Source organism: Oncorhynchus keta, chromosome 22 (assembly GCF_023373465.1).
Source record: "Oncorhynchus keta strain PuntledgeMale-10-30-2019 chromosome 22, Oket_V2, whole genome shotgun sequence".
Classification (NCBI taxonomy): domain Eukaryota; kingdom Metazoa; phylum Chordata; class Actinopteri; order Salmoniformes; family Salmonidae; genus Oncorhynchus; species Oncorhynchus keta.
In genome coordinates this window covers 53,185,412-53,211,227 of record NC_068442.1, presented here as the reverse complement: position 1 = coordinate 53,211,227, position 25,816 = coordinate 53,185,412, and the positions used below count along the sequence as shown (strand labels likewise).

General features: G+C 48.4%; 1 protein-coding gene across 2 annotated transcripts in view; it reads right to left on the bottom strand.

Annotated features, from left to right (window-relative positions):
- The window catches only part of ryk (receptor like tyrosine kinase), a 158,550-nt gene that overhangs the window by 16,946 nt on the left and 115,788 nt on the right, over nucleotides 1–25,816 (bottom strand). For both annotated transcript variants that reach the window (XM_052475613.1, XM_052475614.1), the window contains 3 exons: nucleotides 21,508–21,594; nucleotides 20,140–20,209; nucleotides 5,119–5,251 (listed from right to left, as the gene is read on the bottom strand). In XM_052475613.1, coding sequence (XP_052331573.1) covers nucleotides 5,119–5,251; nucleotides 20,140–20,209; nucleotides 21,508–21,594 — 290 coding nt within the window. The remainder of the gene's footprint in view (nucleotides 1–5,118; nucleotides 5,252–20,139; nucleotides 20,210–21,507; nucleotides 21,595–25,816) is intronic.

Sequence of the window (25,816 nt, the reverse complement as noted above, 5' to 3'; positions counted from 1 at the left end):
CTCTTCCCTCTGCTCATACCTTCTCCAACCTATCTCCTGATTCTGCCTCCTCAACCCTCCTCTCCTCCCTTACTGCATCCTTTGACTCTCTATGTCCCCTATCCTCCAGGCCGGCGCGGTCCTCCCCTCCCGCCCCGTGGCTCGACGACTCATTGCGTGCTCACAGAATAGGGCTCCGGGCAGCTGAGCGGAAATGGAGGAAAACACCGCCTCCCTGCGGACCTGGCATCCTTTCACTCCCTCCTCTCTACATTTTCCTCCTCTGTCTCTGCTGCTAAAGCCATTTTCTACAACTCTAAATTCCAAGCATCTGCCTCTAACCCTAGGAAGCTCTTTGCCACCTTCTCCTCACTCCTGAATCCTCCTCCCCCTCCCCCCCTCCTCCCTCTCTGCAGATGACTTCGTCAACCATTTTGAAAAGAAGGTCGACGACATCCGATCCTGGTTTGCTAAGTCAAACGGCACCGCTGGTTCTGCTCACACTGCCCTACCCTGTGCTCTGACCTCTTTCTCCCTCTCTCTCCAGATGAAATCTCGCGTCTTGTGACGGCCGGCCGCCCAACAACCTGCCCGCTTGACCCTATCCCCTCCTCTCTTCTCCAGACCATTTCCGGAGACCTTCTCCCTTACCTCACCTCGCTCATCAACTCATCCCTGACCGCTGGCTACGTCCCTTCCGTCCTCAAGAGAGCGAGAGTTGCACCCCTTCTGAAAAAACCTACACTCAATCCCTCCGATGTCAACAACTACAGACCAGTATCCCTTCTTTCTTTTCTCTCCAAAACTCTTGAACGTGCCGTCCTTGGCCAGCTCTCCCGCTATCTCTCTCTGAATGACCTTCTTGATCCAAATCAGTCAGGTTTCAAGACTAGTCATTCAACTGAGACTGCTCTTCTCTGTATCACGGAGGCGCTCCGCACCGCTAAAGCTAACTCTCTCTCCTCTGCTCTCATCCTTCTAGACCTATCGGCTGCCTTCGATACTGTGAACCATCAGATCCTCCTCTCCACCCTCTCCGAGTTGGGCATCTCCGGCGCGGCCCACGCTTGGATTGCGTCCTACCTGACAGGTCGCTCCTACCAGGTGGCGTGGCGAGAATCTGTCTCCTCACCACGCTCTCTCACCACTGGTGTCCCCCAGGGCTCTGTTCTAGGCCCTCTCCTATTCTCGCTATACACCAAGTCACTTGGCTCTGTCATAACCTCACATGGTCTCTCCTATCATTGCTATGCAGACGACACACAATTAATCTTCTCCTTTCCCCCTTCTGATGACCAGGTGGCGAATCGCATCTCTGCATGTCTGGCAGACATATCAGTGTGGATGACGGATCACCACCTCAAGCTGAACCTCGGCAAGACGGAGCTGCTCTTCCTCCCGGGAAGGACTGCCCGTTCCATGATCTCGCCATCACGGTTGACAACTCCATTGTGTCCTCCTCCCAGAGCGCTAAGAACCTTGGCGTGATCCTGGACAACACCCTGTCGTTCTCAACTAACATCAAGGCGGTGGCCCGTTCCTGTAGGTTCATGCTCTACAACATCCGCAGAGTACGACCCTGCCTCACACAGGAAGCGGCGCAGGTCCTAATCCAGGCACTTGTCATCTCCCGTCTGGACTACTGCAACTCGCTGTTGGCTGGGCTCCCTGCCTGTGCCATTAAACCCCTACAACTCATCCAGAATGCCGCAGCCCGTCTGGTGTTCAACCTTCCCAAGTTCTCTCACGTCACCCCGCTCCTCCGCTCTCTCCACTGGCTTCCAGTTGAAGCTCGCATCCGCTACAAGACCATGGTGCTTGCCTACGGAGCTGTGAGGGGAACGGCACCTCAGTACCTCCAGGCTCTGATCAGGCCCTACACCCAAACAAGGGCACTGCGTTCATCCACCTCTGGCCTGCTCGCCTCCCTACCACTGAGGAAGTACAGTTCCCGCTCAGCCCAGTCAAAACTGTTCGCTGCTCTGGCCCCCCAATGGTGGAACAATCTCCCTCACGACGCCAGGACAGCGGAGTCAATCACCACCTTCCGGAGACACCTGAAACCACACCTCTTTAAGGAATACCTAGGATAGGATAAGTAATCCTCCTCACCCCCCTTTAAGATTTAGATGCACTATTGTAAAGTGACTATTCTACTGGATGCCATAAGGTGAATGCACCAATTTGTAAGCCGCTCTAGATAAGAGCGTCTGCTAAATGACTTAAATGTAAATGTAAATGGAGGACAATGGTGGGATAACTGTAGTACAATGGTAGGACAATGGTAGGATAACTGTAGTACAATGGTAGGACAATGGTGGGATAACTGTAGTACAATGGTGGGATGACTGTAGTACAATGGTGGGACAATGGTGGGATAACTGTAGTACAATGGTAGGACAATGGTGGGATAACTGTAGTACAATGGTAGGACAATGGTGGGATAACTGTAGGACAATGGTAGGACAATGGTAGGATAACTGTAGTACAATGGTAGGACAATGGTGGGATAACTGTAGTACAATGGTGGGATAACTGTAGTACAATGGTAGGACAATGGTAGGATAACTGTAGTACAATGGTAGGACAATGGTGGGATAACTGTAGTACAATGGTGGGATGACTGTAGTACAATGGTGGGATGACTGTAGTACAATGGTAGGACATTTGGTAGGATAACTGTAGTACAATGGTAGGACAATGGTGGGATAACTGTAGTACAATGGTGGGATGACTGTAGTACAATGGTAGGACAATGGTGCGATAACTGTAGTACAATGGTAGGATGACTGTAGTACAATGGTGGGATGACTGTAGTACAATGGTAGGACAATGGTGGGATTACTGTAGTACAATGGTGGGATTACTGTAGTACAATGGTCGGACAATGGTGGGATTACTGTAGTACAATGGTCGGACAATGATGGGATAACTGTAGTACAATGGTGGGATTACTGTAGTACAATGGTCGGACAATGGTGGGATTACTGTAGTACAATGATGGGATAACTGTAGTACAATGATGGGATTACTGTAGTACAATGGTAGGATAACTGTAGTACAATGGTCGGACAATGGTGGGATTACTGTAGTACAATGATGGGATAACTGTAGTACAATGATGGGATTACTGTAGTACAATGGTAGGATAACTGTAGTACAATGGTCGGACAATGGTGGGATTACTGTAGTACAATGATGGGATAACTGTAGTACAATGATGCGATAACTGTAGTACAATGGTGGGATTACTGTAGTACAATGGTGGGATTACTGTAGTACAATGATGGGATAACTGTAGTACAATGATGGGATAACTGTAGTACAATGATGGGATAACTGTAGTACAATGGTGGGATAACTGTAGTACAATGATGGGATAACTGTAGTACAATGATGGGATTACTGTAGTACAATGGTAGGATAACTGTAGTACAATGGTCGGACAATGGTGGGATTACTGTAGTACAATGATGGGATAACTGTAGTACAATGATGGGATAACTGTAGTACAATGGTGGGATTACTGTAGTACAATGATGGGATAACTGTAGTACAATGATGGGATAACTGTAGTACAATGATGGGATAACAGTAGTACAATGATGGGATAACTGTAGTACAATTGTGGGATAACTGTAGTACAATTGTGGGATTACTGTAGTACAATGATGGGATAACTGTAGTACAATGATGGGATAACTGTAGTACAATGATGGGATAACTGTAGTACAATGATGGGATAACTGTAGTACAATGGTGGGATAACTGTAGTACAATGGTGGGATAACTGTGGTACAATGGTAGGATTACTGTAGTACAATGATGGGATAACTGTAGTACAATGGTGGGATAACTGTAGTACAATGGTGGGATAACTGTAGTACAATGGTTGGATTACTGTAGTACAATGGTGGGATAACTGTAGGACAATGGTGGGATTACTGTAGTACAATGGTGGGATAACTGTAGTACAATGGTAGGATAACTGTAGTACAATGGTCGGACAATGGTGGGATGACTGTAGTACAATGGTAGTACAATGGTGGGATGACTGTAGTACAATGGTAGGATGACTGTAGTACAATGGTAGGATGACTGTAGTACAATGGTAGGATGACTGTAGTACAATGGTAGGATAACTGTAGTACAATGGTCGGACAATGGTGGGATGACTGTAGTACAATGGTAGTACAATGGTAGGATGACTGTAGTACAATGGTAGGATGACTGTAGTACAACAGCAGTACTACGGCAGGACGACGGCAGTACGATGACAGGACGACGGTAGGATGACAGTAGGCCGGAGCCAGGGTTAGGATAATGGTAGGATAGCCATAGAACGGTAGGATGACAGTAGGCCGGAGCCAGAGTTAGGATAATGGTAGGATAGCCATAGAACGGTAGGATGACAGTAGGCCGGAGCCAGGGTTAGGATAATGGTAGGATAGCCATAGAACGGTAGGATGACAGTAGGCCGGAGCCAGGGTTAGGATAATGGTAGGATAGCCATAGAACGGTAGGATAGCAGTAGAACGGTAGGATGACAGTAGGCCGGAGCCAGGGTTAGGATAATGGTAGGATAGCCATAGAACGGTAGGATGACAGTAGGCCGGAGCCAGAGTTAGGATAATGGTAGGATAGCCATAGAACGGTAGGATAGCAGTAGAACGGTAGGATGACAGTAGGCCGGAGCCAGGGTTAGGATAATGGTAGGATAGCCATAGAACGGTAGGATAGCAGTAGAACGGTAGGATGACAGTAGGCCGGAGCCAGGGTTAGGATAATGGTAGGATAGCCATAGAACGGTAGGATAGCCATAGAACGGTAGGATGACAGTAGGCCGGAGCCAGGGTTAGGATAATGGTAGGATAGCCATAGAACGGTAGGATGACAGTAGGCCGGAGCCAGAGTTAGGATAATGGTAGGATAGCCATAGAACGGTAGGATAGCAGTAGAACGGTAGGATGACAGTAGGCCGGAGCCAGGGTTAGGATAATGGTAGGATAGCCATAGAACGGTAGGATGACAGTAGGCCGGAGCCAGAGTTAGGATAATGGTAGGATAGCCATAGAACGGTAGGATAGCAGTAGAACGGTAGGATGACAGTAGGCCGGAGCCAGGGTTCGGGAAGCTCACCTGTGGGTTGTTGGCCTCGGCCAGCTTGCACTGTCTCAGGAACAGTTTGAGGTTACCCCAGTCCATATAGGGCAGTAGTACCATAGGCTTCTCTCCTTCCTCTGTACACACATGACAGATGGGGAGCAGGTTCCTGGAGGACAGGACAACTGGGAGGTTAATAGGAAATAGGTAGGAGAGACAGGGAGGGAAAATACTGCACATATCAACTAGTCTATCTGATAATAGAAGAGAGAGGGCAAGATAACACACTGCTACAATGACACAGATCCAGGTGTTTCTGATGGGGGGGGGGGCAAGATAACACACTACTACAATGACACGGATCCAGGTGTTTCTGGGGGCAAGATAACACACTACTACAATGACACAGATCCAGGTGTTTCTGGGGGCAAGATAACACACTACTACAATGACACAGATCCAGGTGTTTCTGGGGGCAAGATAACACACTACTAGGATGACACAGATCCAGGTGTTTCTGGGGGCAAGATAACACACTACTACAATGACACAGATCCAGGTGTTTCTGGGGTGGGGGGGCAAGATAACACACTGCTACAATGACACAGATCCAGGTGTTTCTGGGGGCAAGATAACACACTACTAGAATGACACAGATCCAGGTGTTTCTGGGGGGCAAGATAACACACTACTACAATGACACAGAGCCAGGTGTTTCTGGGGGCAAGATAACACACTACTACAATGACACAGATCCAGGTGTTTCTGGGGGCAAGATAACACACTACTAGAATGACACAGATCCAGGTGTTTCTGGGGGGCAAGATAACACACTACTAGAATGACACGGAGCCAGGTGTTTCTGGGGGGCATAGCCCCGGTATTGAGAAAGGCCGCCGTAGGCAGACCTGGCTCTCAAGAGAAGACAGGCTATGTGCTCACTGCCCACAAAATGAGGTGGGAGCTGAGCTGCACTTCCTACCCTCCTACCCAATGTATGACTATATTAGAGACACATATTTCCCTCAGATTGCACAGACCCACAGAGAATTCAAAAACAAACAAGCTCCCATGTCTACAGGGTGACATCACAGTGTGACATCACAGCAGCGAGATTTGTGACCTGTTGCCACAAGAAAAGGGCAACCAGTGAAGAACAAACACCATTGTAAATTACAACCCATATTTATTCTTATTTTTTATCCCTTTTGTACTTTAACCATTTGTACATCATTACAACACTGTGTATATATATATATATATATCTGTATGTGTAATGTTTACTGTTCATTTTTTGTATGTTTATTTCACTTTTGTTTATTAGTCTATTGCACTTGCAATATAAAAAAAATATGTTTCCCATGCCAATAAAGCCTCTTAAATTTAAATTAAGGAGGAAGCTTATTGGACAGCACTGTGACCACCTGACCTCGGGAAAGGAAAGAGGAAGGTGTGGGCCCAGTGTGAGGAACTGACAAAGCTTTCACAGAATCACACACGTGGGGCGGTAATAAGATACGCGTGTCACAGACGGATGAAGGCCATCATGGAAATAAAATCACTGTCAAAACAGGTTAACATACATTAACATTAGCCTACATTCATTTTGGGGCGGCAGGGTAGCCTAGTGGTTAGAGCGTTGGACTAGTAACCGAAAGGTTGCAAGTTCGAATCCCCGAGCTGACAATGTGAAAATCTGTCGTTCTGCCCCTGAACAGGCAGAACGACAGGGGAACCCACTGTTCCCCGTCATTGAAAACAAGAATTTGTTCTTAACTGACTTGCCTGGTTAAATAAAGGTAAAGTACATTTTTGGGGATTTTATTTATTTTTATTAACTTAATTTTAATGTGTATAAACTTGACCTAACAGCAGAAGTGTTTACTAATGATTCTAACTTAGTCTATGAAACATTCTACATCTCCTCCTCTAATGATTCTAACTTAGTCTATGAAACATTCTACATCTCCTCCTCTAATGATTCTAACTTAGTCTATGAAACATTCTACATCTCCTCCTCTAATGATTCTAACTTAGTCTATTAAACATTCTACATCTCCTCCTCTAATGATTCTAACTTAGTCTATGAAACATTCTACATCTCCTCCTCTAATGATTCTAACTTAGTCTATGAAACATTCTACATCTCCTCCTCTAATGATTCTAACTTAGTCTATGAAACATTCTACATCTCCTCCTCCAATGATTCTAACTTAGTCTATTAAACATTCTACATCTCCTCCTCTTTCCAACTGGCCTCTGATGCTCCAGCAGCTATCTGCTAGATGTGTAGAGTGATGCTGGAGCAGCTATCTGCTAGATGTGTAGAGTGATGCTGGAGCAGCTATCTGCTAGATGTGTAGAGTGATGCTGGAGCAGCTATCTGCTAGAGGTGTAGAGTGATGCTGGAGCAGCTATCTGCTAGATGTGTAGAGTGATGCTGGAGCAGCTATCTGCTAGATGTGTAGAGTGATGCTGGAGCAGCTATCTGCTAGAGGTGTAGAGTGATGCTGGAGCAGCTATCTGCTAGATGTGTAGAGTGATGCTGGAGCAGCTATCTGCTAGAGGTGTAGAGTGATGCTCCAGCAGCTATCTGCTAGAGGTGTAGAGTGATGCTGGAGCAGCTATCTGCTAGAGGTGTAGAGTGATGCTCTAGCAGATATCTGCTAGAGGTGTAGAGTGATGCTCTAGCAGATATCTGCTAGATGTGTAGATGTGTAGAGTGATGCTGGAGCAGCTATCTGCTAGATGTGTACAGTGATGCTGGAGCAGCTATCTGCTAGAGGTGTAGAGTGATGCTCCAGCAGCTATCTGCTAGAGGTGTAGAGTGATGCTGGAGAAGCTATCTGCTAGAGGTGTAGAGGTGTAGAGTGATGCTGGAGCAGCTATCTGCTAGAGGTGTAGAGGTGTAGAGTGATGCTGGAGCAGCTATCTGCTAGATGTGTAGAGTGATGCTGGAGAAGCTATCTGCTAGATGTGTAGAGTGATGCTGGAGCAGCTATCTGCTAGAGGTGTAGAGTGATGCTGAGAAGCTATCTGCTAGAGGTGTAGAGGTGTAGAGTGATGCTGGAGCAGCTATCTGCTAGAGGTGTAGAGTGATGCTGGAGCAGCTATCTGCTAGAGGTGTAGAGTGATGCTGGAGAAGCTATCTGCTAGATGTGTAGAGGTGTAGAGTGATGCTGGAGCAGCTATCTGCTAGATGTGCAGAGTGATGCTGGAGCAGCTATCTGCTAGATGTGTAGAGTGATGCTGGAGCAGCTATCTGCTAGATGTGTAGAGTGATGCTGGAGCAGCTATCTGCTAGATGTGTAGAGTGATGCTGGAGCAGCTATCTGTTAGATGTGTAGAGTGATGCTGGAGCAGCTATCTGCTAGATGTGTAGAGTGATGCTGGAGCAGCTATCTGCTACAGGTGTAGAGTGATGCTGGAGCAGCTATCTGCTAGATGTGTAGAGTGATGCTGGAGCAGCTATCTGCTAGAGGTGTAGAGTGATGCTGGAGCAGCTATCTGCTAGATGTGTAGAGTGATGCTGGAGCAGCTATCTGCTAGATGTGTAGAGTGATGCTGGAGCAGCTATCTGCTAGAGGTGTAGAGTGATGCTGGAGCAGCTATCTGCTAGATGTGTAGAGTGATGCTGGAGCAGCTATCTGCTAGAGGTGTAGAGTGATGCTCCAGCAGCTATCTGCTAGAGGTGTAGAGTGATGCTGGAGCAGCTATCTGCTAGAGGTGAGAGTGATGCTCCAGCAGATATCTGCTAGATGTGTAGAGTGATGCTGGAGCAGCTATCTGCTAGATGTGTAGAGGTGTAGAGTGATGCTGGAGCAGCTATCTGCTAGAGGTGTAGAGTGATGCTGGAGCAGCTATCTGCTAGAGGTGTAGAGTGATGCTGGAGTAGCTATCTGCTAGATGTGTAGAGTGATGCTGGAGAAGCTATCCGCTAGATGTGTAGAGTGATACTGGAGCAGCTATCTGCTAGATGTGTAGAGGTGTAGAGTGATGCTGGAGCAGCTATCTGCTAGATGTGTAGAGGTGTAGAGTGATGCTGGAGAAGCTATCTTCTAGATGTGTAGAGGTGTAGAGTGATGCTGGAGCAGCTATCTGCTAGATGTGTAGAGTGATGCTGGAGCAGCTATCTGCTAGATGTGTAGAGTGATGCTGGAGAAGCTATCTGCTAGAGGTGTAGAGTGATGCTGGAGAAGCTATCTGCTAGAGGTGTAGAGTGATGCTGGAGAAGCTATCTGCTAGAGGTGTAGAGGTGTAGAGTGATGCTGGAGCAGCTATCTGCTAGATGTGTAGAGTGATGCTGGAGCAGCTATCTGCTAGAGGTGTAGAGTGATGCTCCAGCAGCTATCTGCTAGAGGTGTAGAGTGATGCTGGAGCAGCTATCTGCTAGATGTGTAGAGTGATGCTGGAGCAGCTATCTGCTAGATGTGTAGAGGTGTAGAGTGATGCTGGAGCTGCTATCTGCTAGATGTGTAGAGTGATGCTGGAGCAGCTATCTGCTAGAGGTGTAGAGTGATGCTGGAGCAGCTATCTGCTAGAGGTGTAGAGTGATGCTGGAGAAGCTATCTGCTAGATGTGTAGAGTGATGCTGGAGCAGCTATCCGCTAGATGTGTAGAGTGATACTGGAGCAGCTATCTGCTAGATGTGTAGAGGTGTAGAGTGATGCTGGAGCAGCTATCTGCTAGATGTGTAGAGTGATGCTGGAGCAGCTATCTGCTAGAGGTGTAGAGTGATGCTCCAGCAGCTATCTGCTAGAGGTGTAGAGTGATGCTGGAGCAGCTATCTGCTAGAGGTGTAGAGTGATGCTCTAGCAGATATCTGCTAGATGTGTAGATGTGTAGAGTGATGCTGGAGCAGCTATCTGCTAGATGTGTACAGTGATGCTGGAGCAGCTATCTGCTAGAGGTGTAGAGTGATGCTCCAGCAGCTATCTGCTAGAGGTGTAGAGTGATGCTGGAGAAGCTATCTGCTAGAGGTGTAGAGGTGTAGAGTGATGCTGGAGCAGCTATCTGCTAGAGGTGTAGAGGTGTAGAGTGATGCTGGAGCAGCTATCTGCTAGATGTGTAGAGTGATGCTGGAGAAGCTATCTGCTAGATGTGTAGAGTGATGCTGGAGCAGCTATCTGCTAGAGGTGTAGAGTGATGCTGGAGAAGCTATCTGCTAGAGGTGTAGAGGTGTAGAGTGATGCTGGAGCAGCTATCTGCTAGAGGTGTAGAGTGATGCTGGAGCAGCTATCTGCTAGAGGTGTAGAGTGATGCTGGAGAAGCTATCTGCTAGATGTGTAGAGGTGTAGAGTGATGCTGGAGCAGCTATCTGCTAGATGTGCAGAGTGATGCTGGAGCAGCTATCTGCTAGATGTGTAGAGTGATGCTGGAGCAGCTATCTGCTAGATGTGTAGAGTGATGCTGGAGCAGCTATCTGCTAGATGTGTAGAGTGATGCTGGAGCAGCTATCTGTTAGATGTGTAGAGTGATGCTGGAGCAGCTATCTGCTAGATGTGTAGAGTGATGCTGGAGCAGCTATCTGCTACAGGTGTAGAGTGATGCTGGAGCAGCTATCTGCTAGATGTGTAGAGTGATGCTGGAGCAGCTATCTGCTAGAGGTGTAGAGTGATGCTGGAGCAGCTATCTGCTAGATGTGTAGAGTGATGCTGGAGCAGCTATCTGCTAGATGTGTAGAGTGATGCTGGAGCAGCTATCTGCTAGAGGTGTAGAGTGATGCTGGAGCAGCTATCTGCTAGATGTGTAGAGTGATGCTGGAGCAGCTATCTGCTAGAGGTGTAGAGTGATGCTCCAGCAGCTATCTGCTAGAGGTGTAGAGTGATGCTGGAGCAGCTATCTGCTAGAGGTGTAGAGTGATGCTCCAGCAGATATCTGCTAGATGTGTAGAGTGATGCTGGAGCAGCTATCTGCTAGATGTGTAGAGGTGTAGAGTGATGCTGGAGCAGCTATCTGCTAGAGGTGTAGAGTGATGCTGGAGCAGCTATCTGCTAGAGGTGTAGAGTGATGCTGGAGTAGCTATCTGCTAGATGTGTAGAGTGATGCTGGAGAAGCTATCCGCTAGATGTGTAGAGTGATACTGGAGCAGCTATCTGCTAGATGTGTAGAGGTGTAGAGTGATGCTGGAGCAGCTATCTGCTAGATGTGTAGAGGTGTAGAGTGATGCTGGAGAAGCTATCTTCTAGATGTGTAGAGGTGTAGAGTGATGCTGGAGCAGCTATCTGCTAGATGTGTAGAGTGATGCTGGAGCAGCTATCTGCTAGATGTGTAGAGTGATGCTGGAGAAGCTATCTGCTAGAGGTGTAGAGTGATGCTGGAGAAGCTATCTGCTAGAGGTGTAGAGTGATGCTGGAGAAGCTATCTGCTAGAGGTGTAGAGGTGTAGAGTGATGCTGGAGCAGCTATCTGCTAGATGTGTAGAGTGATGCTGGAGCAGCTATCTGCTAGAGGTGTAGAGTGATGCTCCAGCAGCTATCTGCTAGAGGTGTAGAGTGATGCTGGAGCAGCTATCTGCTAGATGTGTAGAGTGATGCTGGAGCAGCTATCTGCTAGATGTGTAGAGGTGTAGAGTGATGCTGGAGCTGCTATCTGCTAGATGTGTAGAGTGATGCTGGAGCAGCTATCTGCTAGAGGTGTAGAGTGATGCTGGAGCAGCTATCTGCTAGAGGTGTAGAGTGATGCTGGAGAAGCTATCTGCTAGATGTGTAGAGTGATGCTGGAGCAGCTATCCGCTAGATGTGTAGAGTGATACTGGAGCAGCTATCTGCTAGATGTGTAGAGGTGTAGAGTGATGCTGGAGCAGCTATCTGCTAGATGTGTAGAGTGATGCTGGAGAAGCTATCTTCTAGATGTGTAGAGTGATGCTGGAGAAGCTATCTGCTAGAGGTGTAGAGGTGTAGAGTGATGCTGGAGCAGCTATCTGCTAGATGTGTAGAGTGATGCTGGAGCAGCTATCTGCTAGATGTGTAGAGTGATGCTGGAGCAGCTATCTGCTAGAGGTGTAGAGTGATGCTGGAGAAGCTATCTGCTAGAGGTGTAGAGGTGTAGAGTGATGCTGGAGCAGCTATCTGCTACATCTCCTCCTCTTTCCAACTGGCCTCTGATGCTCCAGCAGCTATCTGCTAGATGTGTAGAGTGATGCTGGAGCAGCTATCTGCTAGAGGTGTAGATGTGTAGAGTGATGCTGGAGCAGCTATCTGCTAGATGTGTAGAGTGATGCTGGAGCAGCTATCTGCTAGATGTGTAGAGTGATGCTGGAGCAGCTATCTGCTAGAGGTGTAGAGTGATGCTGGAGCAGCTATCTGCTAGATGTGTAGAGTGATGCTGGAGCAGCTATCTGCTAGAGGTGTAGAGTGATGCTGGAGCAGCTATCTGCTAGATGTGTAGAGTGATGCTGGAGCAGCTATCTGCTAGATGTGTAGAGTGATGCTGGAGCAGCTATCTGCTAGAGGTGTAGAGTGATGCTGGAGCAGCTATCTGCTAGATGTGTAGAGTGATGCTGGAGCAGCTATCTGCTAGAGGTGTAGAGTGATGCTCCAGCAGCTATCTGCTAGAGGTGTAGAGTGATGCTGGAGCAGCTATCTGCTAGAGGTGTACAGTGATGCTGGAGCAGCTATCTGCTAGAGGTGTAGAGTGATGCTGGAGCAGCTATCTGCTAGATGTGTAGAGTGATGCTGGAGCAGCTATCTGCTAGAGGTGTAGAGTGATGCTGGAGAAGCTATCTGCTAGATGTGTAGAGTGATGCTGGAGCAGCTATCCGCTAGATGTGTAGAGTGATACTGGAGCAGCTATCTGCTAGATGTGTAGAGGTGTAGAGTGATGCTGGAGCAGCTATCTGCTAGATGTGTAGAGGTGTAGAGTGATGCTGGAGAAGCTATCTTCTAGATGTGTAGAGTGATGCTGGAGCAGCTATCTGCTAGAGGTGTAGAGGTGTAGAGTGATGCTGGAGCAGCTATCTGCTAGATGTGTAGAGTGATGCTGGAGCAGCTATCTGCTAGATGTGTAGAGTGATGCTGGAGAAGCTATCTGCTAGAGGTGTAGAGTGATGCTGGAGAAGCTATCTGCTAGAGGTGTAGAGGTGTAGAGTGATGCTGGAGCAGCTATCTGCTACATCTCCTCCTCTTTCCAACTGGCCTCTGATGCTCCAGCAGCTATCTGCTAGATGTGTAGAGTGATGCTGGAGCAGCTATCTGCTAGATGTGTAGAGTGATGCTGGAGCAGCTATCTGCTAGAGGTGTAGAGTGATGCTGGAGCAGCTATCTGCTAGAGGTGTAGAGTGATGCTGGAGCAGCTATCTGCTAGATGTGTAGAGTGATGCTGGAGCAGCTATCTGCTAGAGGTGTAGAGTGATGCTGGAGCAGCTATCTGCTAGATGTGTAGAGTGATGCTGGAGCAGCTATCTGCTAGAGGTGTAGAGTGATGCTGGAGCAGCTATCTGCTAGATGTGTAGAGTGATGCTGGAGCAGCTATCTGCTAGAGGTGTAGAGTGATGCTGGAGCAGCTATCTGCTAGAGGTGTAGAGTGATGCTGGAGAAGCTATCTGCTAGATGTGTAGAGGTGTAGAGTGATGCTGGAGCAGCTATCTGCTAGATGTGTAGAGTGATGCTGGAGAAGATATCTGCTAGAGGTGTAGAGTGATGCTGGAGAAGCTATCTGTTAGAGGTGTAGAGGTGTAGAGTGATGCTGGAGCAGCTATCTGCTAGAGGTGTAGAGTGATGCTGGAGCAGCTATCTGCTAGATGTGTAGAGTGATGCTGGAGCAGCTATCTGCTAGATGTGTAGAGTGATGCTGGAGCAGCTATCTGCTAGATGTGTAGAGTGATGCTGGAGCAGCTATCTGCTACAGGTGTAGAGTGATGCTGGAGAAGCTATCTGCTAGAGGTGTAGAGTGATGCTGGAGCAGCTAGCTGCTAGATGTGTAGAGGTGTAGAGTGATGCTGGAGCAGCTATCTGCTAGATGTGTAGAGTGATGCTGGAGAAGATATCTGCTAGAGGTGTAGAGTGATGCTGGAGCAGCTATCTGCTAGATGTGTAGAGTGATGCTGGAGCAGCTATCTGCTACAGGTGTAGAGTGATGCTGGAGAAGCTATCTGCTAGAGGTGTAGAGTGATGCTGGAGAAGCTAGCTGCTAGATGTGTAGAGGTGTAGAGTGATGCTGGAGCAGCTATCTGCTAGATGTGTAGAGTGATGCTGGAGCAGCTATCTGCTAGAGGTGTAGAGTGATGCTGGATCAGCTATCTGCTAGATGTGTAGAGTGATGCTCCAGCAGCTATCTGCTAGATGTGTAGTGATGCTGGAGCAGCTATCTGCTAGATGTGTAGAGTGATGCTGGAGCAGCTATCTGCTAGATGTGTAGAGTGATGCTGGAGCAGCTATCTGCTAGAGGTGTAGAGTGATGATGGAGCAGCTATCTGCTAGATGTGTAGAGGTGTAGAGTGATGCTGGAGCAGCTATCTGCTAGAGGTGTAGAGTGATGCTGGAGCAGCTGTCTGCTAGATGTGTGGAGTGATGCTGGAGCAGCTATCCGCTAAATGTGTAGGGTGATGCTGGATCAGCTATCTGCTAAATGTGTAGAGTGATGCTGGAGCAACTGTCTGCTAGATGTGGGAGTGATGCTGGAGAAGCTATCCGCTAGATGTGTAGAGTGATGCTGGAGCAGCTATCTGCTAAATGTGTAGAGTGATGCTGGAGCAGCTATCCGCTAGTTGTGCGACGGCTGGTAGGGGACGCAGAGAGAAGCAGGTGAGTGGGGGTGGTAGGGGACACAGAGATGCAGGTGAGTGGGGGCTGGTAGGGGACGCAGAGAGGAGCAGGTGAGAGGGGGCTGGTAGGGGACACAGATGCAGGTGAGTGGGGGCTGGTAGGGGACGCAGAGAGGAGCAGGTGAGAGGGGGCTGGTAGGAGACGCAGAGAGAAGCAGGTGAGTAGTAGGGGACGCAGAGAGAAGCAGGTGAGTGGGGGGCTGGTAGGGGATGCTGAGAGCAGCAGGTGAGTGGGGGCTGGTAGGGGACGCAGAGAGGAGCAGGTGAGTGGGGGCTGGTAGGGGACGCAGAGAGGAGCAGGTGAGTGGGGGGTGGTAGGGGACGCAGAGAGGAGCAGGTGAGTGGGGGGGTGGTAGGGGACGCAGAGAGGAGCAGGTGAGTGGGGGGGGGTGGTAGGGGACGCAGAGAGGAGCAGGTGAGTGTGTGGGGGGCTGGTAGGGGACGCAGAGAGGAGCAGGTGAGTGGGGGCTGGTAGGGGACGCAGAGAGGAGCAGGTGAGTGGGGGCTGGTAGGGGACGCAGAGAGGAGCAGGTGAGTGGGGGCTGGTAGGGGACGCAGAGAGGAGCAGGTGAGTGGGGGCTGGTAGGGGACGCAGAGAGGAGCAGGTGAGTGGGGGCTGGTAGGGGACGCAGAGAGGAGCAGGTGAGTGGGGACTGGTAGGGGACGCAGAGAGAAGCAGGTGAGTGGGGGCTGGCTGGTAGGGGACGCTGAGAGAAGCAGGTGAGTGGGGGCTGGCTGGTAGGGGACGCTGAGAGAAGCAGGTGAGTGGGGGCTGGTAGGGGACGCAGAGAGAAGCAGGTGAGTGGGGGCTGGTAGGGGACGCAGAGAGAAGCAGGTGAGTGGGGCTGGCTGGTAGGGGACGCTGAGAGAAGCAGGTGAGTGGGGGGCTGGTAGGGGACGCTGAGAGAAGCAGGTGAGTGGGGGCTGGTAGGGGACGCAGAGAGAAGCAGGTGAGTGGGGGCTGGTAGGGGACGCAGAGAGAAGCAGGTGAGTAGTAGGGGACGCAGAGAGAAGCAGGTGAGTGGGGGGTGGTAGGGGACACAGAGAGAAGCAGGTGAGTAGTAGGGGACGCAGAGAGAAGCAGGTGAGTGGGGGGTGGTAGGGGACGCAGAGAGAAGCAGGTGAGTAGTAGGGGACGCAGAGAGAAGCAGGTGAGTGGGGGCTGGTAGGGGACGCAGAGAGAAGCAGGTGAGTGGGGGTGGTAGGGGACGCAGAGAGAAGCAGGGGAGTGGGGGGTGGTAGGGGACGCAGAGAGAAGCAGGTGAGTAGTAGGGGACGCAGAGAGAAGCAGGTGAGTGGGGGCTGGTAGGGGACGCAGAGAGAAGCAGGTGAGTAGTAGGGGACGCAGAGAGAAGCAGGTGAGTGGGGGCTGGTAGGGGACGCAGAGAGAAGCAGGTGAGTAGTAGGGGACGCAGAGAGAAGCAGGTGAGTGGGGGGATGCAGATGGCTGATTACAGCTGCCACACCTGATGTGTGCATGATTGTGAAGTGGATATGATTGGATCTGCTCATACAAGAGACTAATGGCAGTTGCTTAAATTCTAACTGAACGCATCAACAAAACTGACTCTATAACCATTATAGCAGGCGCCAGCAGGTTCTTTAGACGGGTAGGGCCGAAAACGTCGACACGGTCATGTAAACTGTACTACGGTATACTAAAACGTTCATAAGTATCGTGACATTTTGTGATATTGTGATATTGCAGTGGTACCGATATATCGTGAAACACCACAACAGACGTTAGAAACAATACGTTCCATTGCATGAGTCACATTAGTTAACATCATTTAAACTAACGTTCTACATTACCGTGGACATTGTTGCATGACAATACCAGGCAGCCAATGAGCTTTGGGTTTTACCAGTCAAATTGCCAGGATTAGAGGTTCCAAGCCTTTTTTTTTTTTTTTCATTCTATTTCTGTGTGCTGCTGCATTGTGGGAAGTGTGTGTGTGTGTGTGTGTGTGTCTATCTTTCCTTTAACATGCTCCAGTCATAGCAGACCGGCAGACGGCGTTTTTTCACAGAACGAGGAACAACCTAAGAGTGACGATACAGTGCGGGGAAGCCTATGACAACTCTCATCGGGTTTCCATGGTAGCGCCTAATTCAAGGAAGCTATGTTGTTTTTACCTTTCAGCCGCGGTAAACTGTATCGTCACGGCTACTGTTTGAAGTCCACGTTGGAAACAAGTGTTTTAAAAAAAATACAAAATACCAAAAAAAATGTATTAAAACAAATTATTATTATTATTATAATTTTTTTTTTTTACCCAAATAAATTCTGTTAAATTCAACCAATCAGTATCCAGGATCCAAACCATCTGTTTTATAATAATGTCATCTTCAGTGTGGAGAAATCTAGTAGGAACCCAGGGTCTAAGGTCGTTTCCAGTACAAGGGGAAAGTTGGTTGTTATGACCACAGCATTAGAATGAATGTGTGGGATGATAGACAGTCATTGCTGAGCAGACAGCTGAAAGACAGTGGAAGCATAACACACTGACTTCCTGTATGGCATGACATGTCAAAATAAACAAACAAGGAAGCTAGGGGCTATATTCAATGTGCGGGACAAAATTGAGGCTATGATTAAGAAGTTGGAGCTCTTCTCTGTCTGCATTAACAAGAGGACTGGCCAATTCTCTCTTTCTTTCTCTCTCTCGGAGGACCTGAGCCCCAGGACGACCTGACATGATGACTCCTTGCTGTCCCCAGTCCACCTGGCCATGCTGCTGCTCCAGTTTCAACTGTTCTGCCTTGTTATTATTCGACCATGCTGGTCATTTATGAACATTTGAACATCTTGGCCATGTTCTGTTCTAATCTCCACCCGGCACAGCCAGAAGAGGACTGGCCACCCCTCATAGCCTGGTTCCTCTCTAGGTTTCTTCCTAGGTTCTTCTAGGGAGTTTTTCCTAGCCACCGTGCTTCTACACCTGCATTGCTTGCTGTTTGGGGTTTTAGGCTGGGTTTCTGTACAGCACTTTGAGATATCAGCTGATGTAAGAAGGGCTTTATAAATACATTTGATTTGATTTGATTTGACAACACACAGGTATTTCCATCATTGTATGATTTTTTTGTGTGCAAATGAACTCAAACTTACGGACAATGTCAAATGTGATATTGTGAAGCACCTGAGTGAGTTGGGTGAGCAAACAGACGACACAAACAACTGGATTCGTTATCCCTTTCATGCCCTGCCTCCAGTCCACTTACCGATATCTGAACAAGAGAGCCTCATCGAAATCGCTACAAGCGGTTCTGTGAAATGTTTATTTAAAATCTCTTAGCCAGATTTCTGGATAGGGCTGCGCTCAGAGTATCCTGCCTTGGCAAATCGCGCAGTTGAGACACTGATGCCCTTTGTAACCACGTACCTATGTGAGAGTGGATTCTCAGCCCTCACAAGCATGAAAATTAAATACAGGCACAGACTGTGGGTGGGAAAATGATTTAAGACTGAGACTCTCTCCAACCCAACATTGCAGAGTTATGTGCATCCTTTCAAGCACACCCTTCTCATTAACCTGTAGTGAGTTATTCACACCCTTCTCATTAACCTGTAGTGAGTTATTCACACCCTTCTCATTAACCTGTAGTGAGTTATTACCCTTCTCATTAATGGTGAGTTATTAACCCTTCTCATTAACCTGTGGTGAGTTATTACCCTTCTATTAACCTTATGAGTTATTGGCCTTCTCATTAACCTGTGGTGAGTTATTCACACCCTTCTCATTAACCTGTGGTGAGTTATTCACACCCTTCTCATTAACCTGTGGTGAGTTATTCACACCCTTCTCATTAACCTGTGGTGAGTTATTCACACCCTTCTCATTAACCTGTGGTGAGTTATTCACACCCTTCTCATTAACCTGTGGTGAGTTATTCACACCCTTCTCATTAACCTGTGGTGAGTTATTCACACCCTTCTCATTAACTTGTGAGTTATTCGCAATTTTTGATGAACAAATAAGGTTTTATATGTAAGATGGTTAAATAAAGAGCCAAATGATTGATTATTATTACTATGTTATTAATTGTGCCCTGGTCCTATAAGAGCTCTTTGTCACTTCCCACGAGCCGGGTTGTGACAAAAACTCACACTCATTCTTATGTTTAATAAATATATATCATATAGTGTGTGTGTGTGTGTGTGTGTGTGTGTGTGTGTGTGTGTGTGTGTGGTGGGCTTACAATGGTGGCAAAAAACAATATTTGAGAGTGCGCTGACCCTGGTGCTAGAGGGGGTACAGCTGACCCTGGTGCTAGAGGGGGTACAGCTGACCTTGGTGCAAGAGGGGGTACAGCTGACCCTGGTGCTAGAGGGGGTACAGCTGACCCTGGTGCTAGAGGGGGTACGGCTGACCCTGGTGCTAGAGGGGGTACGGCTGACCCTGGTGCTAGAGGGGGTACGGCTGACCCTGGTGCTAGAGGGGGTACGGCTGACCCTGGTGCAAGAGGGGGTACGGCTGACCCTGGTGCTAGAGGGGGTACAGCTGACCCCGGTGCTAGAGGCGGTACAGCTGACCCAGGTGCTAGAGGCGGTACAGCTGACCCCGGTGCTAGAGGGGGTACAGCTGACCCTGGTGCTAGAGGGGGTACAGCTGACCCTGGTGCTAGAGGGGGTACAGCTGACCCTGGTGCTAGAGGGGGTACAGCTGACCCTGGTGCTAGAGGGGGTACAGCTGACCCTGGTGCTAGAGGGGGTACAGCTGACCCTGGTGCTAGAGGGGGTACAGCTGACCCCGGTGCTAGAGGCGGTACAGCTGACCCAGGTGCTAGAGGCGGTACAGCTGACCCAGGTGCTAGAGGCGGTACAGCTGACCCTGGTGCTAGAGGCGGTACAGCTGACCCAGGTGCTAGAGGCGGTACAGCTGACCCTGGTGCTAGAGGGGGTACAGCTGACCCTGGTGCTAGAGGTGGTACGGCAGCTGGAGGTTGAATGTTTGAAGGGACTATAAAACGTTTGGGAATCACTGGTCTATGGTACAGAAACAGCAGGTGTCCTGTGATTTCAGGCATCCATCTGATCCTGTTGTGATTTTAATTTTAATTTTTTAAAATTTTTATTTGACCTTTATTTAAACAGGCAAGTCAGTTAAGAACACATTCTTATTTTCAATGACGGCCTGGGAACAGTGGGTTAACTGCCTGTTCAGGGGCAGAACGACAGATTTGTACCTTGTCAGCTCAGGGGTTTGAACTTGCAACCTTCCGGTTACTAGTCCAACTCTCTAACCACTAGGCTACGCTGCCGCCCCGTGATGATTTGATCTGATCGATTACCTGTGATGAAGTCCTCGTAGTTTACAGCTCTCCGTCAGCATCATGGTCACCTGCACCTCAGATGCATGGTCTAACGAACGAGAGAAGAGAGTGAAAAGAGACAAGGAAGGACAAAAAAAGGAGAAGACGAGAGACTCAAGTTTAGTGGTAGAAATTCCACAGAGCATAAATCTGGGGATACGTTGCAGTTTTTTAAAGAACACTCAAAACTTAAGTTTTGGAAAGCAACCCCAGAAAAAAAACAGTCCGTAGATAACTGGGGTAAGAGCCGTCTAAACCTTCTTGGCCAAAAGCTGAGCCATGAACAGTCCTCCTGACCAAATCAAACACAATAGAATTTATTTTTTAAAGGTCATGTCACGGTCTAACAGCCCTCTTGACAACACCATTCTATATTCTCCTAGAACAGCACCAGTCAGTGCTTTCCTGTGAGCGTTTATAGCATCTTTAGTTGGAAACAGGGAGACGCTCGATTGACCCTTGACAACCCGCACAGAAGCCCAAGACCTGGGTTCTATCAGTATTTACAATCTTTCAATATATTTCCCAATTGGCTCTAGTCTGCCCTCATTCTATTGGTTCCATTGTGCCGGCTAAGTTCAATAAAGCCCAGATAAAAGTATTTGAAATGATTTTGAATACTATTCGAACCCATATCTGCAGAGGGTCGTGCTAAATCTGGGAGAGAGGGAGTGGCCCTCTTTGGAAGCAGGCATGCTTCCTGCCCTCGGGGTCTGCCGGGAGGAAGAGGAGGAGGACAAAGCAGGACCCGGGTATGGTTGGCATGGGGGTGGGCACATTGTTCATGGTCTGGTACCCACCCTGGATAAACATGGAATTGCTAGAGGAGCTAGAGGGCAAAGGTCAGCTGGGAGGGACACGTGAACCTGAGAACGTCTGTGGGAAAGAGAGACTGTGTGGACTGTGGTTTTAACTGGTTACCTGTTCTTCAACCTGCCACGTGCTCGCTGTACGGGGCAGTGGCGCACCGCAAGACATACACTTGTGCATTGATAACATTTTCTGGCACCTTGAATCACGCAACCCCCTGCCCTTTGTTGAGTTTTCGAGAGGAGTCAAGTGGTCACAGAGGTGAGAGCTTGCCTTACCCCATCTAACCCTGACTCATAGCCTTGGGTTAACCTTGTGTTCTAATTTAATAGGTATAAGAGAATAGCCCAACTAAGAGCTGTTTTCTCAGCATCACCAGCAGATACAATGCAGACCACTCACATGCTGAGGAAAGAATGAGGTGATATGTGTTTGGTGGGAAATTCAAATCATCAGCTAGTATATAGAGGTAAGACAGACATAAACAGGAGAATGAATGGGTTGCAGACAGTGATGAGGGAATGAATGACTGCGTACCTTTTACAGTCTTCACAAAGCACTGCTTCTCCTTGGCCGGGTCCTTCTCGTCCAACAGAACACCGTGGAAAATGCGGCCAAACGTTCCTGTGAAAGAACAGCACATCTTTTATTAGAGGAAAAGTGCCTCTATAAATGTCTCCCTACTGGTGTCCCCCAGGGCCCTGTAATAGGCCCTCTCCTGTTCTCACTACTGGTGTCTCTATAATGTCCTAAACTAATACCCTATACAGAAATGTTATGGTATGTTGGCTCAAAAAAAAGCCAAATTTATAAAGTCCCATGTTTACCACATTCTTGCCGTGAAAAGCCTTTTATACCTCTCGTGCACATGCCTGAAATTTTAGGAGTGGAAGTAGACATGAGCCGATGTGGTTAGGTCTATTTTTATAAATCCATTGAATGAACACCATCACAAATAAATTATTAATTTGTTTTAGGCAAGTCCTAAGAAACAGAAGACTAATAAATGTATTTTCAAAAGAAAAGACTGGCATATTTGGTGTGCAGCCTATATGCTAAACGGCTGAGCCGTGCGCATTAAAGCAATAGCTATTTTATTCATTAAACACATTTAGGCTACTCTGATCAAAATCAACACATTTTTTATCGTAACCTAAGAATATAAATTAAACGAAACAGAACAAAATACAAAATATTTCTCCCCCCCAAACAACTTGCGTCAAGGCGACACGTGGAATCGCTGTCTTATAAAGCCATTTTAGAAAACAGAGCCCAAGCTCATGCTTTTCTGATCCACGTTTCAATCCCTTTCCTACCCTCACTCCCCTTTGTTAGGGAACATTGAAGGTATCTTCATCATGAAGATGTAGCTCAGTTGGTAGAGCATGGCGCTTGTAACGCCAGGGTAGTGGGTTCGATCCCCGGGACCACCCATACATAGAATGTATGCACACATGACTGTAAGTCGCTTTGGATAAAAGCGTCTGCTAAATGGCATATATTATATGATATTGATAGAAAATAACAGCAATCTATATTTCGTGTTCATATTTCACAACCTCCACAGACTTCAGGTGTCGCCTTTACACGATCGAGCCAAAAATAATAGGCCTAGACTTGATTTAGGCTACATTACAGCACGCTAAATGTTTCTGATCGGTGATAGATGAGCAAACGAATAGATGAGCTATACCACCTCTTATTTGTCCAGGCAGAGAATTAACCAAATATACAGACGGAGATTCAGGGAAACAAAAATCACATTGATTGATTAAGACGAGTTTCATGTCTTTTTGTCAGGAGTAGATGGATACTTAGCAAAAATAATCAACTTGTATTGATGACAAAATATTCTGATCAGTGATAATGAATGACCCAACTAGACAAGATGATCACGAGCAGCACTCATCTCAATGTAGCTAACATTTATACAGCCTGATTTGTAGCCTAATCAATATCCAAATGGGAGATTTAGTGGAGAGAAAAATAATAATAATAATCTGACATAGATTCATTTATCAAGCCGAGTTCCCACGGTTATCTCGAAGCAGCGCGGTCAACTCGAAGCAGCGCGGTTATCTCGAAGCAGCGCGGTCACCTCGAAGCAGCGCGGTCACCTCGAAGCAGCGCGGTCATCTCGAAGCAGCGCGGTCATCTCGAAGCAGCGCGGTCATCTCGAAGCAGAGCGGTCACCTCGAAGCAGAGCGGTCACCTCGAAGCAGAGCGGTCACCTCGAAGCAGCGCGGTCATCTCGAAGCAGCGCGGTTACCTCGAAGCAGCGCGGTCACCTCGAAGCAGCGCGGTTACCTCGAAGCAGCGCGGTTACCTCGAAGCAGCGCGGTTATCTCGAAGCAGCGCGGTTATCTCGAAGCAGCGCGGTCATCTCGAAGCAGCGCGGTTATCTCGAAGCAGCGCGGTCACCTCGAAGCAGCGCGGTCACCTCGAAGCAGCGCGGTTATCTCGAAGCAGCGCGGTTAAGCAGCGCGGTTATCTCGAAGCAGCGCGGTTGTCTCGAAGCAGCGCGGTCACCTCGAAGCAGCGCGGCACGAAACAGCGCTGTTATCTAGCAGGAATAAAGCGCGGTTATCTAAAGCAGGCGGTTATGCAACAATGTCAAAGATTATCTAGCAGAGTTATCTCATAAGCAGCACGGTTATTTAAAGAATTTATTAGGCGGTTACCTAAGCAGATGGTTATCTCGAAGCAGCGCGGTTATCTCGAAGCAGCGCGGTTATCTCGAAGCAGCACGGTCATCTCGAAGCAGCGCGGTTATCTCGAAGCAGAGCGGTTATCTCGAAGCAGCGCGGTTATCTCGAAGCAGCGCGGTTGTCTCGAAGCAGCGCGGTTACCTCGAAGCAGCACGAAACAGTGCTGAAATATACGGAATAAAAATATTAAAAAAGGCAACATGCAACAATGTCAAAGATTTTACAGAGTTACAGTACATAAGGAAATCTGTCAATTTAAATGAATTTATTAGGCTCTAATCTATGGATTTCACATGACTGGGCAGCGGTGCAGCCATGGGAGGGCCAATGAGGGCAGGGATGCAGCCATGGGAGGGCCAATGAGGGCAGGGGTGCAGCCATGGGAGGGCCAATGAGGGCAGGGATGCAGCCATGGGAGGGCCAATGAGGGCAGGGGTGCAGCCATGGGAGGGCCAATGAGGGCAGGGGTGCAGCCATGGGAGGGCCAATGAGGGCAGGGGTGCAGCCATGGGAGGGCCAATGAGGGCAGGGGTGCAGCCATGGGAGGGCCAATGAGGGCAGGGGTGCAGCCATGGGAGGGCCAATGAGGGCAGGGGTGCAGCCATGGGAGGGCCAATGAGGGCAGGGGTGCAGCCATGGGAGGGCCAATGAGGGCAGGGGTGCAGCCATGGGAGGGCCAATGAGGGCAGGGGTGCAGCCATGGGAGGGCCAATGAGGGCAGGGGTGCAGCCATGGGAGGGCCAATGAGGGCAGGGGTACAGCCATGGGAGGGCCAATGAGGGCAGGGGTGCAGCCATGGGAGGGCCAATGAGGGCAGGGGTGCAGCCATGGGAGGGCCAATGAGGGCAGGGGTGCAGCCATGGGAGGGACAATGAGGGCAGGGATGCAGCCATGGGAGGGCCAATGAGGGCAGGGATGCAGCCATGGGAGGGCATAGTCCCACTCACTGGAGAGCCAGGCCCAGCCAATTAGAATGCGTTTTTCACCCACAGGTCAAGAAGCCCAATGTGGAGGTCCTGGACTGGCGTGGTTACACGTGGTCTGCGGTTGTGAGACCGGTTGGAAGTACCGTCAAATTCTCTCAAATGACAATAAGTAGTACAGTACGTCCACGATTCGATTATTTGGCAACAGCTCTGGTGGACATTCCTGCGATCAGGACACACCCTCAAAGTTGAGACATAGGCTGTACTGTGTTGTGTGACAAAACAGTCCATTTTTTAGAGGAACCATATATTGTCCCCAGCACAAGGTGCACCTGTTTAATGATCATGCTGTTTACATCAGCTTATTGATATGACACAACTGTCAATGTGGATGGATGACCGTGGCAAAGACAAAAATGCTCACCAAGAGGGATGGAAACAAATGTGTGCTCAATTTGAGAGAAATAAGCATTTGTTCCTATGAAACATTTCTGGGCTATTTTCATTTGGTTTCATCAGACCAGAGAATCTTGTTTCTCATGGTCCGAGTCCTTTATGTGCCTTTTACTGAGGAGTAGCTTCCGTCTGGCCACTCTACCATAAAGGCCTGGTCGGTTGAGTGCTGCAGAGATGGTTGTCCTTCTGGAAGGTTCTCCCCATCACCACAGAGGAATTCTGGAGCTCTGTCAGAGTGATACACAGGATACACAGTGTTCTCTTCTCTGTGGATACACAGTGTTCTCTTCTCTGTGGATACACAGTATTCTCTTCTCTGTGGATACACAGTATTCTCTTCTCTGTGGATACACAGTATTCTCTTCTCTGTGGATACACAGTGTTCTCTTCTCTGTGGATACACAGTATTCTCTTCTCTGTGGATACACAGTATTCTCTTCTCTGTGGATACACAGTATTCTCTTCTCTGTGGATACACAGTGTTCTCTTCTCTGTGGATACACAACAGAAACACAGTATTCTCTTCTCTGTGGATACACAACAGAAACACAGTATTCTCTTCTCTGTGGATACACAGTGTTCTCTTCTCTGTGGATACACAACAGATACACAGTATTCTCTTCTCTGTGGATACACAACAGATACACAGTATTCTCTTCTCTGTGGATACACAACAGAAACACAGTATTCTCTTCTCTGTGGATACACAACAGAAACACAGTATTCTCTTCTCTGTGGATACACAGTATTCTCTTC